The sequence below is a fragment of the Polypterus senegalus genome, chromosome 11, assembly GCF_016835505.1.
Source record: "Polypterus senegalus isolate Bchr_013 chromosome 11, ASM1683550v1, whole genome shotgun sequence".
Taxonomy (NCBI): Eukaryota; Metazoa; Chordata; class Cladistia; order Polypteriformes; family Polypteridae; genus Polypterus; species Polypterus senegalus.
This window is the reverse complement of record NC_053164.1, coordinates 156799514-156815297: the sequence shown is the minus strand read 5'-3', so window position 1 is coordinate 156815297 and position 15784 is coordinate 156799514. Positions and strand designations below refer to the sequence as shown.

Sequence of the window (15784 nt, the reverse complement as noted above, 5' to 3'; positions counted from 1 at the left end):
CATGAACACTACTTCCTTGCATTTCCCAATTTCCTTTGGTTTCACAAATAGATATTTTAAATCAATGAACTCAAAAACTGAACCTTTAATATGTTATGTAAACTAGAAAAAAACAACTATTTTTTTCTACAAATTCCACTATTGAACCCCTATTTCATGATGAAACCTTTGAAACACCATAAACTCTACATATCAAATTGGGTTAACTGTAATATACATGAAACATTTCATGAACATCCACTTGTTTTGCAGCAATGTGTTTTTTTTTAGAAAAACAACAGAATTTTTGAAAAACTTTGTCTGCTAAACCACTTTGGTGTGATAACTCCAAAGTTTTGGATTTGTAACAAACCCCTTGATGAAGTTTTTGAAAAGCATTGACATCTAGATTTTAACTTGTATCAATGGTAATATGCATGCCAAATTTCATAAACATTGACATTTGGAGGGAGGTGTTTTTTGTTCCACCCCTCCATTACAACCACACTTCCTGATGAAATTTTTAAACATCATGTAGCCTGGATTTTAAAGTTGGCTCAGCTTTAGTATACAAGCAATCTTTCTTTAAGATATACCCAGTCATTTTGGAAAACCATGCAGTTTTTAGGTTGCCTTTGCATTACAAATCCCCTCCTATATTGCCTTCATTTTTAGTTGGACTAACAAAATTCTACATGCAAACTTTTGTGAGTTCAGCAGTTCTAGCATGATTAGTGAAAAAACAGAAAAACAAACAATGAGATCTAAGGGCTGAAATGAGGTCCTTAGTGTGTAAAATGGATGAATAACATCAAACAATGCTGAAAAACTCAAAAGACAGACAGGGGGTATTATCATTTTATTTATATAGATAAGAGACACTTGCCTAACTTTTGTTTGAAAGACAGCCAGGTTCCTTGGACTCTTAAGGAGATTAAGGATCATTTTGTATAAAACATTTGGGTGCATTTTGCTCCACACTAAATACCAGTAAATTTGATTTGTTCAGATTTAACACTGATCAAGCAGTTGTTTCAGCTACTATGCCATTTTATATTTAAGAACACATTATAGTTACTTAGGTATATCACTTTAAACCGAGTGGTCACTTCATTAGGCACACTAAGCTAATACTGAACAGGTCTCCCATTTGTCCTCCAAACAGCCAAATTTATTTGAATAATTATGTCAAGGAGGTGTCAAAAGTACAACATAAGGATCCTGTCAGATATCCAATCCAGTGTCTCACTGTTGTTGTCAGTTATTTGGTGAACAACTAATTTAACCTTTGGTTCCATTTAATCCTGCAGATACTCGACTGGAATGTGATCTGGTGTCTTCTAGCCACTTTCCACTACCACCATTTCTGGATCCATTCTGGAGCTTTCCTAGCTTTGACACATGAAGCACTACCTTGCTAATTCAGCCAATTTGCCAAGTGCTGGGGCTACATGGTGGCCATAAAAAGGGATGCTGCAGAAGTACAAAAAGTATAAGCTGGGCAATCTGACATGCCTGGTTTAGCCTCACTGTCATTCAGCTGCTTATGGGCAATACTTTTAAAACAATAGCCAGGCTGTGATAATACACACTGTCATGTTTTGTCAGTCTCTATTAGCTCTTTCTGTCAAGAACAATCACTAGATAGATGTTTTCTGAGCAATGGTCCATTCTTAGTATCATAATACTTTTCCACATAAAAACCATAGCATTGCAGATGGTAAACTTATACTCAAGCAGGCATTTCTGACACCTACTATATGCCAAATTTAATGCCACTATGGCTAATTTATCTACTATAATAAATCACTTCTTACTTTACAGTATATATTTATTTGAGTAGAAAGGGCAGATACACTTAACCATAATATTTAAAGCATCAAGAAGGAAAAATATCACACAAGGATTTCAGTGCTGCTTTTTTGCTTTACATTGCTCCCAGGAGTCAAATAGAAGACAATCACATGCCAAAATGGATCTATGTTCAAAGCTATCGCATGCAGATTTGAATCTATTATCTGTTTACAACACTGTATAGCTGTACATGTGTGTTTCCTTTAAAGAACTGACAAATGTCTAACCTAAAACTGACCCGGCTCTCCAGGATCAATAACCCTGATGCAGTTCCAAGAACAAGAGAGACCCAAGGAAATCAGAATGACTATCTGTAACAGCCTTCATTTCTGCAGTCCATTAAATGATTCACTTTCATGGCAATCCTAAATCTAGAAATAGGCACTATATTCATCCAAAAACATCACATATAATGGCAATTGCATTGTATTCATACTAATTTTGTACTGAGTTAGTTTACACTCAAAAAACACAATAACTTTGTCCAGCATAGTTCTAATATTAGAAATGCACAATATTATTTACCTTCCTACTGATTTAACATCATAAATGCTGAAATCACTCAAACCATTCACTCTGAATCAAGAAGTTCTAGATTGGCTTGTTTACTCCATGATCTGCATGATTGGAACACTATGAACAACAAAAACTAAATGCACTTTTCTTTGGTGTCCAGTGCCTGACTTCTGCCGATTTTAAATGCTGAACATGCTTTACTAGAGGATACAAAAAAAAAATTGAGAAACAAAACCCCCCATTAAATATACTACACTGCCTTACTTGTTTCTTTGTTACTCTTTTTGGATGTATTCCAGAATGATAATAAATGTAACATTCAAGTAATTACCTGAACAACTACTAAAGTTGTTCCATGTTGAAATTTAGCAAATATACCCCTTCTAAACCACCTCCTTGATTAAGAAAATACTGGCAATCAAGTCTTACCGAACTCTTCCTTTGGCAGAGTCTTTTTATTTCAAGGGCCTGTTCTTTGGCTTCGGCTCGGAGTGTCTCAGTTTCAGCATGGTATTTGGCATTTTCTTGGTAGAGCTTTTCAACTTTAGTGCCCAGCCTTTCTATTTCTGCCTTGTAGTGTTCTATTTCCTGGTAGAGCCGTTTTACCTCAAAATTCTGTTCTTTGGCTTTAGTCCTGAGCCTCTCATATTTTACCCTGTATTTTTGCATTTCTTCCCGGAGCCGTTTTATTTCAGAATTCTGCCTCTTAGTTTCATTCTCAAAAGACTCTTGATCATTGTGAAGTCTAGAAAAAGCAATTCATAAAAAAAAAAAAAATCTATAGTCCTGCTGCATTTTCAAAAAAAACATTATCACAATTATTAAAACAACCAAGCTGCTTACAAATGAAATAATCCATTAAATAAATTCCAGTATCAAAACTGCTTAATCTCAATTTCGTGCCTCCTCATTCAAGGAGGTACATATGTTTTAGTATATAGTAAGCATTTCAAATATTTAATTCAGTGCACGGGCTATCTAAATGTGCAGCCTCTAAACGTCATCGATTTTTGAATATAACCTGGCAATGCCTTAACAAAAAACAAAAAAAAAAAAAGGATTAAACATACAACTGACAAAAAAAACTTGAAAAGTAATCCTTGAGACAATTATGGAAGCAAATAAAATAATCAATGTAATATAATAATAATAATTAAAACATCCATCCAGCCATGTTCTAAACTTTATCCTATCTCATCAAGCACAGGATGTAACCACAGCAATCAAAATACCCATTATTTAACTGATTTCCATTCTGAATTCAAAAGAATACAGAATTACTTGTGGTCAATTCTATGTGACATATTCAAGAGTAAGGAGCTCCAGTATACTAATAATAGACCCTAATGTTAAAGTAATAAAAAACTACTTGGTTACAAAGTACTTCTCATAACCAAACAACAGTACTATAACTGTGGCTCATTGTCTTTGGATATTTCATGTAACTGAGGTAATATAATATAATGAGCTTATAAAATGGGATATGCTGAAAAAAATGCATAGTGATGAGAACTTGCAATGCTGGTGTATAATGGCTTTTTAAATATGCAAGACATTTCTTTGATAAAAAGCTTGATTCTAGCGTATTATCTTGTAAACTTTTCAATGACATTCCTGTATTCCAAGACCATCAAACCCCACAATCCTTCTCCGAATGTTGAATCTTTCTCCATCCATCCGTCCATTTTCTAACCCGCTGAATCCGAATACAGGGTCACGGGGGGTCTGCTGGAGCCAATCCCAGCCAACACAGGGCACAAGGCAAGAACCAATCCTTGGCAGGGTGCCAACCCACTGCAGGACACACACAAACACACCAAGCACACACTAGGGCCAATTTAGAATCACCAATCCACCTAACCTGCATGTCTTTGGATTGTGGGACGGTTATGAAAAATATATCGTCTCATCTCAAGTCTCATCACAAAATAAGGAGTTATGATCAAAAGCGGCATGCTTCCCTTCGTATATTATTTTGTGAAATACTAAAATTTGTTTCACGTGCAATGTTGCAACCGCAAAACCCTTCAAAAGAGTTCCCTATTTTGAGTTTACAAATTTTTTTTGTGGAATGGAATGAAAGAAACACTTGATTTCTAAAAAAGTTGTAATTCAATGAAGCAATGAAACTGCTATTGAAATTTGAGAAGAAAAAATGAAACTACCTAAATTCAATCTTTTTTTGTGCGTGAGACTGATCCAAGAAGAAGATAGAGGGCTACTAGGAATGTACCAAGATCTGAGTAGAGTGGAACTTCAACCCGGCTGATCAGGCTACTTCCCCATCAGCCATTATGCACTTCTCCGGCCTTGTGGGAAGTGTAGTTCTTTCCTAGGCACAGCTGCAAGGTTGCAGATGGGGGTGAAAAAACAGGAAAGGGAAATGTTTTTACATATATTAAACATCTGCTTGCTTCATTTTTGTGAAGCGAAACAAACTTGCTTTCTCTCAAGTACAATGTTTTTCTAAGGGATGTGTACTTAATTAAATGTTAATATGAAACATCATAGAAAGCAAATGGGCCAAATTCCTTTTTGCGAGTTGCGAATAGTGGTGGGCGATACAAGTATTTTATGTCTCAGATTTTCAATATTGACACACACTGAGAATTTGTTAAAGAGCATAGGAGTCCGTTTTCAAATTATAGTGTTCTAGAATTTCTATTAATGGGTCAGTCTGTATTTAAATTAACGAAACAGTACCAAAGTCGCCATAACAGATTGATTACAAAAATATATTAATAGAATGCACTTGTCATGTAATTTTCTAAACCACTTACTGCAGGCTGGGGGAGGGGATTTGGGCGGGGTTGCTGGAACCTATCCTTCTGCTATTGGGCGCATGGAAGGAGCAAACCCTGCACGCCCATCCACTGCAGGGCGAACACACCAAACACAAGGGCAATTTAGCTTGGCTAGTTCACCTTACCTATCTTTGGACTGTAGGATATGACATACGTAGACACGGAGAAAATGCAAATTCCACACAGGGAGGGTCTGGGTCACAAACCTCTGCCTACTTGCTGTGAGGCAGCAGCATTACTACTGCACCATCATGCAGCCCAGAATAAACATACTGTAGCGACCTGGGGTCGAGTCTTGAAATTTTTAAAGCCGATCGCTGTCGGCTAGTAGATTGCTAGCGTTATGCACGCAGCTGCACCCGGCTCTCTAAGTAACGAGCACTCGTGTCCCATACACCGCACGACTACGAGTGTCTCGGCAGCACGCAGCTGTACCCAATTTCTCAAGTAACGAGCACTCGTGTCCCATACACCGCACAACTCCGAGTGTCTCGGCATTAATTGCTTAGATAAAATCTTAGCAATGAATAACAACTCTGTCCTGTTGTATCTCTTTAATCACAGATAGCCAGTAAACAAAGCTCGACATTATTGCACTGCCATGGTCAAGGTCATGCACGAAGACACATTTCACATAACCGGTACTTTTTACAAAATAAATAACCCCGGACGGCGATGACCCAAACCCACCCAACTAATTGAACACAAACACAACAATTATTTACAAGTTAAGACATTAATAAATACAACAGGAAAAACATTATAAAAAGCAGTGAACGTACAACCTTCCCACAATGCATCACTCCGGCAGCGCTGACTGCCGGGTCGCTACAATACAAATGTAATAAGGAAATCTCTTCACCAAAATACTTAAACCAATCCCTTCAGAACACCAACATTTACAAAAAAAATAATATTCCCACATTTGCATTTTCTATTATATTCTGCTCTTCTGTTTTATTAAAAAAGATTTTGTCATATGAGCTTTACATTTAGTTAAGTTTCAAATTTGTATTTAGAGAAAAATGGTTAACATTTTTTTACATTTGATCCTATTTTGCCTCTGAAGGAGCAAGGCAGGAACAATCCCTGGGCAGGGCAAGGGCACATCACTGGGTGAAAACACATACACACACACACCACGCACACACGCACACGCGCACACACCAGGGGCCAATTTAGCATTGTCAATCGACCTAACTTGCATGTCTTTGGACTGTGGGAGGAGACAGGATCATAATACAGGTTTACCGATATAAAATTAAGTAGAAAAATAATATTTTATTACATTAGATGCTGTTACTAATGCAATTTAAGTACTGTACTTTTAAATCTACTAAACTTGAGAAATAATTAATACTTTTAGTAACATTTACTCCAGCACTTATTTTTCAGAAAGGAAACTACATTCAGAGAAAGTTATTATCTTCAAATTAGACATAGCTATTAAGTATTTTGCATAGTGTTAAGACTATTTTACATTCTTTCATTTATGTATGATGGTCTATACTTTATCCTTCATTTTAATTAGCAGAAATAACAAAATGGACAGAACCCGTGACAAAATGCACTTGACAGTGATGCTTTACGTTATTATGTCTCCTTCCTTATGCTAACAATGGACTTTATGTTTCATACGTATTAATAATGAGCGACAAACGGCAAAATGTTAAACTCAACTAAAAAGTCTTCAGTAGACTGTCTACGTAAACCTACTAGCAGCAGTTACCTGGATAACGTCTCCTGCCTTTTTGATAACTCTCCTGCAACATCTCTTATCTGGCACAGACTGTAGCTAAACCACCGTGCTTCAGATTTGCATCTTTTTGATGTTTTACAAACATCTTTCTATTGGTCAGCATGTGTGCTTTTTACATGTTTAAATGGGCTGCCTGTTTTTTTACTGTACTGCTCACTTTTCTCACAAATATTGCATCAGGTGGCCATATTATTTTCCATCTGTAAAAAGTAGCAGCATACAACGCTATGCTTTTGGTCTGCCATTGTCATACACAGACTGCGCTTGCGCAAGGGGTGTGGGCGCATGGTGTTCTTATATCAGTTACAGCGCATCTGCTCATTTAAGTGAGAGTGGAAAGTGCGTTAATACAAGGTGAGCCACAATTAAGTACCACATTTCTCAAGGTCATTGTACGAGGTAGAGGCAAGCTGAGTAGGTTGGGGTGGGGGTCCTTTGATCCTTTGTAGTTTTCAGTCATCAACATGCCTTGGTCTGCTGCACACCGCACTTTTGCTTTCGAAGCGTTCTTCAAAAATAACAAATCCTTCACTACGTGACACGCCTTCCGAATGCACTTTAGCATTCCTCCTAACAGTGATGTCCCAAATCGGAAAACAGTTCTTCAGTGGGTTGCTATACTTAGACAGATGGGTGCAACATTAAACAGAAAATCTTCAGGCTGTCCTCAGACTGTATGAATGCCTGAAAACATCCAAGCTGTAGGGGCATCAATTTTGAAATCTCCTAGACATTCAGCACGCAAACATGCTTCTTGCATTTCCAACACATCTTCGAGGAGTATTTTGCATGAAGACCTTAATTTCCTTATATACAAAATGATGGTAGGGTAGGAAGAGAGCTGGAGAGAATTGTTTGTGAACATTCCGCAAACTGTTCAAGATGCCATTGTCATATGCAGCGAAAAGGCAGATTTCCATTTGAGTGGTTGCGTAAATAAGCAAAACTTTCGCTACTGGGCTGAAACCAACCCTTGTGAACTTCCAGAGACCCCTGCACAGTGAGCATATGTTCCAGTTTGGTGCACTGTTGCAGAATTTGGCATTGTGTCATAATGAAATTTATTGTATCTTGTAGCGTTTTTGTGGAATAAACATTTGAAATATGGTGCTTCTTTTTGGCTCACCCTGTACATTCCATACTTTTGTGAGAGCCTTGCTACCTTATATTACAGAAAAAAAATGGGAATGCTCTCCCCTCGACTGTCTCGTATACTAAGATATAGGGATGGATATTTGAGGAGTAAACCGTAAGACAATGATTATATTTTTATATTATGTACATTAAAGAACCATCAACAACAAATCAAATCAAATTAATAATATTTTGAACAATTATTATAAAAGTAAAGTTGAATAAATCAGACTCTGCAGCTGAATAAGAGGTAATGTTCCACTTCTGGTTAATGGAAATAGCCCAAAAGTTGATAGAAATCTATGTTTTGTACCTAATACTTATATGCAAAATTTGTTTGACCTAAGTGAAAGCGTACTCAATTTATCGTGTTTACATACACACAGATGCACAGATATAATTTCAACAATGGTATTTTCGAGAAAATCTCAACATCGAACCTTTGGACGATTACAATATTTTCCCTATACTTTGTATATGAGAAAGTAAAACAAATAAAATATGCAAGCTTCGGGGTAATGTTTTTAGTTAGCCAATAAAAGATGTCATTTTGCTTGACTTCTCATTACATATATAACAGCTAACACAGTACAACACCCTAAGTACTACAAAAAATAGTAATCAATATTTTTTAATGGTACTCTATACCAAATGATTATAGTCTGAGTTTTGAAGTATCGATTACTATGGAATCGATCTTCCCTAGTTGCGAATGAAGGGATCACTGCAAATGACTCCGCTACCTCACAACTGAGCCCTGGGTCAGAATATTAAAATTCAGGGTCACCATTTAATGTGTCTGATGGGAAAAAACACTTATTTAAATTAAGAAACCATACCAAACATATAGGGGGTCAAGACTTAATCGTCAGTCATAACACACTTCCCTAAGTAAATGCCTGTTGCGTAATAAATTGCCGCCTGAGGCACTGGGCTCAATTCTACCATTTCTGCTGAATTTATGCTTTGCTCGAATCCAAGAGCTAACTGCTTCTTATGAATCAGAAACTTTCAATTAACCTTATTAGTAGGCTAATGTAGATTCTATATTAACATTGTAGCATTGTGATGTGGTGCAGCAGAGGCGTTCAATGCTGGTCATTTGTAAGCAAAAGGGCAAACCTCCGGGTACCAGGTCTGGATCTCAGCTTTAAGACTTTCCCTTTACCGCCACTTCACAATACCTGTTTGATCTGCCTTGTCCTATGCCTGTGCATTTTTACCATCGGTCCTGCTTCTCACAGCTGATTTAGGGTCAGTCGGAACGCAATCTGTCACACTTTTCCCCATCTCCATGAGCTTGTAGCTCAACCAGTTTACACACACTCAAGAGTAGTGGACCTTAGCAGATAGAAAAGCAGTGGTGGAGCTGCAGAGGTGGCAGTCTCACAGCTGTCTTTCCCCCCCTGTATTGCTGCTGTAAACAACACTCCAGATTATGGATTTGAGACTGTAGACTCTCTAGCAGCTCCTACATAGAGCCAAGCAGGTTCATTTTAGGTCTCCAAGGCACTGGATGATCTGCTAAATTGGAATGTAGGCCTTCTGTTTCCAGTTCTGACACCAATGTAACTTCTGCGCTGAGTGCCCCAAAGGATGGATTCACTTATCTTTACATGTCTCTTTGAGGTGGCTCGCTATCCTTAAAGGAACTGCTTGCCTTTTGCCACACTATAGTTGGAAAAAGCATGTGACTTTGCAGGCTTTTCATTTATATAGGCATCCCTGCAACTGGTGATGAAGTATGAGCTTATACTTAAGTGACTCATCCCTGTCCATTGTAACTTGTCAGCGCTGTTACAATATAATAGCTGGGCTCCAGTTTCTGTGTGTCCCAGCTCTTGATCAACTGGATTAGAACATATGGAGTGGATTGAAATACAAATTAGTTTGTTTTATTTTAAAATTTAAATTAGTTTTCAAAACAAATTAATTTAATTATACCTTTTAACATCAGAACTGCACGTAGGTCCAAATGCACCAGGTGATAATGATACACTATTGTTGTTAGTCACGAAGCAAACAGAACCACAGCTGCGGGTTTGAAATGGCACGCTACCGGATTACTATAGGGTCATTACTGTCACATGCACAGATTAATGTGGAATTCTTAACTTGCAATGCAACCTGTCACTACTCTCTGCCATTATGATTAGAGAGTATAACTGCCATACCTTACAATGTATCTGTTTGTTACATAAAAAGTCACAGAACATATTTGTCATATAGGAAAAATGTTTAATGATGTGCAGAAGTGGAGGTTAAGTTTAATGAGATAACTCAGATGAACAAACAACAATCATTGTTAATTTGTTGTTACTAAAGTCACCAATAACGATCAAATATTGATGAAACATAACTGAAAAAAAACTTAACAAAAGAATTTAAATGTAATGTTGGGGCTTTATTTCTTTGATATATTACCTTTTGATATATTTGATTACCTTTGATATATTACCAGTATTTTACAACTGTAGTTTTTTCCTGATTTTGCCTAAAAATATTTTCCAAACATTAAATATTAATAACATAAAATATTAAAGGGGTTGGCTGATAGTTTATGGGATTGTGTTTAGACTAATACGATCAGCAATTATAATTTATTGAGATCTGCCACACTGAGCTGCCCCACTTCCCCCAGGGATGAATTTTAAGAATTACAGGTCGAAAACCAGGCAGCTTTAAATCGGACAGTCCCAGACAGAATATAGTAGTGATGTAATGGTGTGACATTACACTTGTAGCCCCCCCTTTCTAAGTAATGAATCAAGACAATATAGTAATATTATGGGTATGTGAGAGACAAAGAGTGAGGAGAATTCTTGATTAAAAGAGAGTTAAATGTTATGGACGGAATCAAATTTGAATTTTCTGTTTGAAAGGCAAATGTGTGTTATGCGTAAAAGAAAAATTAACTGCTTGCAAGCTACTTAGGGTTAATAGCTTACAAAGCCGTTTTACTATAATGGCAGGTTATTCATGCAGTCTGTGATAAAATGGTGCTGTAAGCTGACCCAGGAAAATTTCCAGTTTCTTAGGAATGCGTCTATTTGACACAGGAAATATGACCTTTCCTTCTTTAGGGTCTATCTGACAAGTGAAAAAAAATAAGAACAGATGGCCCATTAGTGTAATAAAATAAAATGCTTAAGATGGTTGTGGCAAGTGCACTCTTCTACGCAGTGGTGTGCTGGGGAGGCAGCATAAAGAAGAGGGATGGACAAACTGGTGAGGAAGGCAGGCTCCATTGCAGGAATGGAGCTGGTTAGTTTGAAATCCATGGCAGAGTGACGGGCGCTGAGCAGGCTCCTGTCAACCATGGAGAATCCACTGCAACCACTGAACTGTATCATCTCCAGACAGAGGAGCAGCTTCAGCGACAGACTGCTGTCACAGTCCTGCTCCATTGACAGACTGAGGAGATCGTTCCTTCCCCACACTACAGTATGTGACTCTCTTTAATTTGTTTTTTTTTTTATCAGTATGCTACTGCTGGAGTATGTGAATTTCCCCTTGGGATTAATAAAGTATCTATCTATCTATCATATCTATCTATCTATCTATCTATCTATCTATCTATCTATCCATTATCCAACCCGCTATATCCTAACTACAGGGTCACGGCGGTCTGCTAAGGCCAATCCCAGCCAACACAGGGCGTATTCTACTTGTCGCTTGTTCGTTGTTTTAGGAGCTGGGAGCACATCAAATGTGTCTGTCAAAAGCATTTCAGCAACTGCTTGGTTAGATATACGTGAACTTGTTCTAAATGTTGGCTCGCTGCCTTGTCTCACTTGACATTAAAGTGTCTCTTGCGGGATGTCAAGTTGTCTTCTGTGAAGATCACGTCTCGTCTCCCTAGTCTCCCTCCCAGGATTTATTTTATTAAATATTTTTTTGTAAATACTGTATTGTTATAGACAATGACTGTTTTCCTTTTGATAAATTCCCTCTATGTGAATATTGCTTTTAATTTTATGTGATCTTATATGGATACATGTAAAATATATGTATCTTGTTCTCTTTATGTTCATCTTAAGGGGTCAATGCCTTCTACCACTGCAGGTGGGGGCTATCCCCAGTCCTATTTAAAAATGCAGCAGACTGTTAAATAGCTGCAGTGGCATTAGTTTACAACTTCTGAATTATGGTTCCCAGTTGCTTTGTCGACTAATTTAAGTACTGCTTTTTTGATTATCTGGTTTTTGGATATGAGCTTATTTGGATTATGATTTATGTCTGTGGACTGTTTGCATTCTGTGTTCTCTATGTTTTTCCTTTTGAAAACAATTTCTTTAGTGTATTTTTTGCTTTTTTCTTGTTTTGCTGTTATTTTGTCAATAAATTTTTTATTTAATAAGGGTGAGTTTTGCACAGTTCCTCTCTTCCTTTTTGAAATTTTTGAAAATTGAAGGTTTTACAACTTATTTTTATTCGTCTGATACAAGCCAATCGCCTGCTACTAAATTTTGGAGCAGGAATTACCCTATTACTAGGCCTCACTGAGGTCATGATGCTTGTAACTTTGAGATAAGCCTGGACCTTGAATCTGTGGAGCTCAGTAAATCCTAACAGGCTCCTCCAGACATGGCAATAAAAAGTATTTTTTCTTTTTTTTAATTTCAAAGTAAAATAAAAAATACTATTTATTTATTGTGAAAGACAGTTACAGCATATTATTTAGAATTAGTTACAATGTAAACTTATAGAAACCCTGAATAACCCTGAATACGACTTAAAAAGGGGTCTTGAAATTCATTTTGGTAAAGACTTAGAACAGTTATTTAATAAAACATGCTAAAATAATGAATTAAAATATAAAATGCAGTTTTGTATTTATATATCAGTGCACTTACATGTAATTAAAAAGTAGAAAGTGACAGAAAAATGTAATATTTTCATGTGCTCAGGTATTATAACAAAAAGAGCAGTTTTTAAATACTTTGTTATGTAGAAATCAGTGTGAATCAAAAAATAAGACAAATGTACATTTTTGGAAACTGATGTTCCTTTTACGTACACTATTAACAAACCTTATTACAAGTTCACATATAAATTATGAATTGTTATTATAAAATTGCATATTAGCACAAGGTCATGAATAACACACCTTTGTATATATTCATCTTTCTGATCCAATGCCCTCTTCAGTTCCAAACACATTTCCTCCAAAGTCATGCTCTTTTCATTTTCTTGTGGATGATCAGGAATCCCTTCCTCCATAGATAACTTCTGGTTAATAGTCTGTAAAAATGGGATAAAAGACAGATTGTGAAGATTCATCAGCTTCCACACCTTGTACAGCATTAAACATGTTACACCAAGAATGCTGATATAGGCAGTGATACAGGTGTTTGGGGATCACTCCAATAAGGTAACAATTTCAACAGCAGAACAATATAGTAAAACTGCTGTGAGAACCCAGATTATTTTTTCATTCACTTTTAGAATTGTACCAGACAAATGGGATAGTTTTAGAGCAATGTGTCTTTTTTTTCTATGCAGATCTTTGGCAATAAATTGTCAAAGGTATCAGTTTAGAGCCAGCCATCTTGAATAGCATTTGGCTTGACACACACATCTGGGAGGTAGAAAGGTCAGATACTTTCTTAATCCATTTCTTTTTTGTTTCCATATTAGGGCCCTCCAACATTTTGATGATCTCAAAGTGAGAATCTGATTTAGTGACTCTGCATCACTGACATACATATTTGATATAATCTAGTTGAAAACTGCCAGAATCAATAATGCATTCATCTTGTCATTATTGTGACTGAGACAGAAACACCGGGCCCACCATAGCCAAGAATTTACATTCATTTACTACACCTGAAAAGTTTCTGAAGATTAAACAATATTGGGTGCTGTAAGGCTAACACTTTTTAAATATTAGTTTTAACTATAAAATGAATACTCTCAGACTATATTTGCACAGCCTGTTCCATAAAGAAGAGTTATTTTGGTTACCTTCTGTTGTGTCTTATCTATTACACTCAGTTTAAACTCCCAAATAACCTAATATTCACTTGATGAGAACAAGCATACCCGGAGAAAGTCAACATTGGCACAAAAATGTCAGGCTAGCTCCACTTAGATAGATAGAGATAGATAGATAGATAGATACTTTATTAATCCCAAGGGGAAATTCACATAATCCAGCAGCAGTATACTGATACAAAGAAACAATATTAAATTAAATAGTAATAAAAATGAAAAGAATTAAAATAAAAATTAATGTTCGCATTTACTCCCCCGGGTGGAGTAGGAGCAGACATGATTTTATTTTATTACATAATCAATTCTTGTGTGTTTTAAGTCACCTCTATGGAAACTTTTATGACACCATGTCACTTAATTATTGCAACAACAATAAAAATTGCACCATGGAACCTTTTTTGCCATAGCAAATGTACAACAAAAGTGCCATTCCTTAAAGGAAAAAATAGGGCCTTGAAATACTGGCTGTGGACTACTGCAGACTGGACAAAGTCTCCTCTTCACAATAGAAACTGAAACTTGCTTTTTTAGATCACAATTACGCTGTGCTTGAAGCTGTTGATCTGTGAGGCACCTATCACACAAGCAGGTGACCCTCAGATGCTTGTCTTCTGATGGGGCTGTGACTTTGGGTCTGCCAGATCTTTTCCTATCCAATTTTCCAATTGCCTTTGGATAGTGTGGGACACTGTGACACTGATTTTTTTGTTTTGCAATTTCTCTAAATGAATGGCCTACACTTTGTTAGTGTAGCAATGCTCTGCCTCATTTCATTTGTTAATTGCTGTTTTCTCACTATTATCACTCGAATATTGTCCAAGTAGTACAGTACTTCAGAGGGGACAGTAACATAGTCTGTTTCAACTCTGCTTTAAATCAGACAGTTTTGAAAGTAATCAACAGAAGTTGGGACATCTGTGCAAATTGTTTGCTTCAACCCGAAAGGCTTAATTAACTTTAATTGCTGAAGAACATCTGTATGTTGTAACCTATTAGTTAGATGTTCCTGAAGAATTCCCATTTGTAATATTATTGACATTTCCTTTTTTCAGTTTTGCTAATCTAAACTTTAAATTTAAACCTCTGCCAATTTAGTGCTTACGTTTTCACAATTTTAGGTCATTCATTGCATTTCAGCTAAATAAAACTGAAAAAACTGAGGTGTTCTAAACCTTTTTACTGGTAGTATATGTTTAGGTGGTATTAGACAATTTTAACATTGTATTCTCAAATGCCATTAATCCAGTATGATTTTGGGTAAAAATTTTACTTGATTTGTGCTTTTTATCGTATCTTCACTGCATGGTTTTATGCCATTTCTGACCAAATAAATATTTTAAAAGAGGTACTTGAGTTTGATGTTCTATTTACCTTTTACTATTTACTCTTTCATTAGACCCACTGGCACATGCTATTCACCAATCCCACAATGTCTCACCTATAGTAAACTACGTTTTGTATAACTTTCTTATTTTGGGCTAACTGTACCTAAAGGTCAATAAAGTACTTGTTTATGATTCTGTTATTCTGTTCTAGACAGCTTGTTTTACCATGTGTATTCCATGTGAATTTAATCAATTTACATGTACTTATTTGGCTATTACATTTATGCATGATTTATTTATTTATGATATAATTGGTTACATTTCTTTTGGTTTTCCAATCGGAGCACAAGTAGGCCAAGTGACTTGCTGATGGTCACACATTGTCAGTAGTGGGATTTAAATCCACAGTCTCAGAG

At 36.4% G+C, this 15784-nt stretch overlaps 1 protein-coding gene across 1 annotated transcript in view; it reads right to left on the bottom strand.

Annotated features, from left to right (window-relative positions):
• LOC120538628 (serine/threonine-protein kinase pim-2-like) overlaps nucleotides 1-13269 on the bottom strand; it is a 33578-nt gene extending 20309 nt beyond the window's left edge. Inside the window, exons 1-2 of the mRNA XM_039768015.1 lie at nucleotides 13157-13269; nucleotides 2779-3094 (exon numbers count right to left, since the gene is read on the bottom strand). Coding sequence (XP_039623949.1) covers nucleotides 2779-3094; nucleotides 13157-13269 — 429 coding nt within the window. The remainder of the gene's footprint in view (nucleotides 1-2778; nucleotides 3095-13156) is intronic.
• Between the last annotated feature and the right edge of the window lie 2515 nt (nucleotides 13270-15784).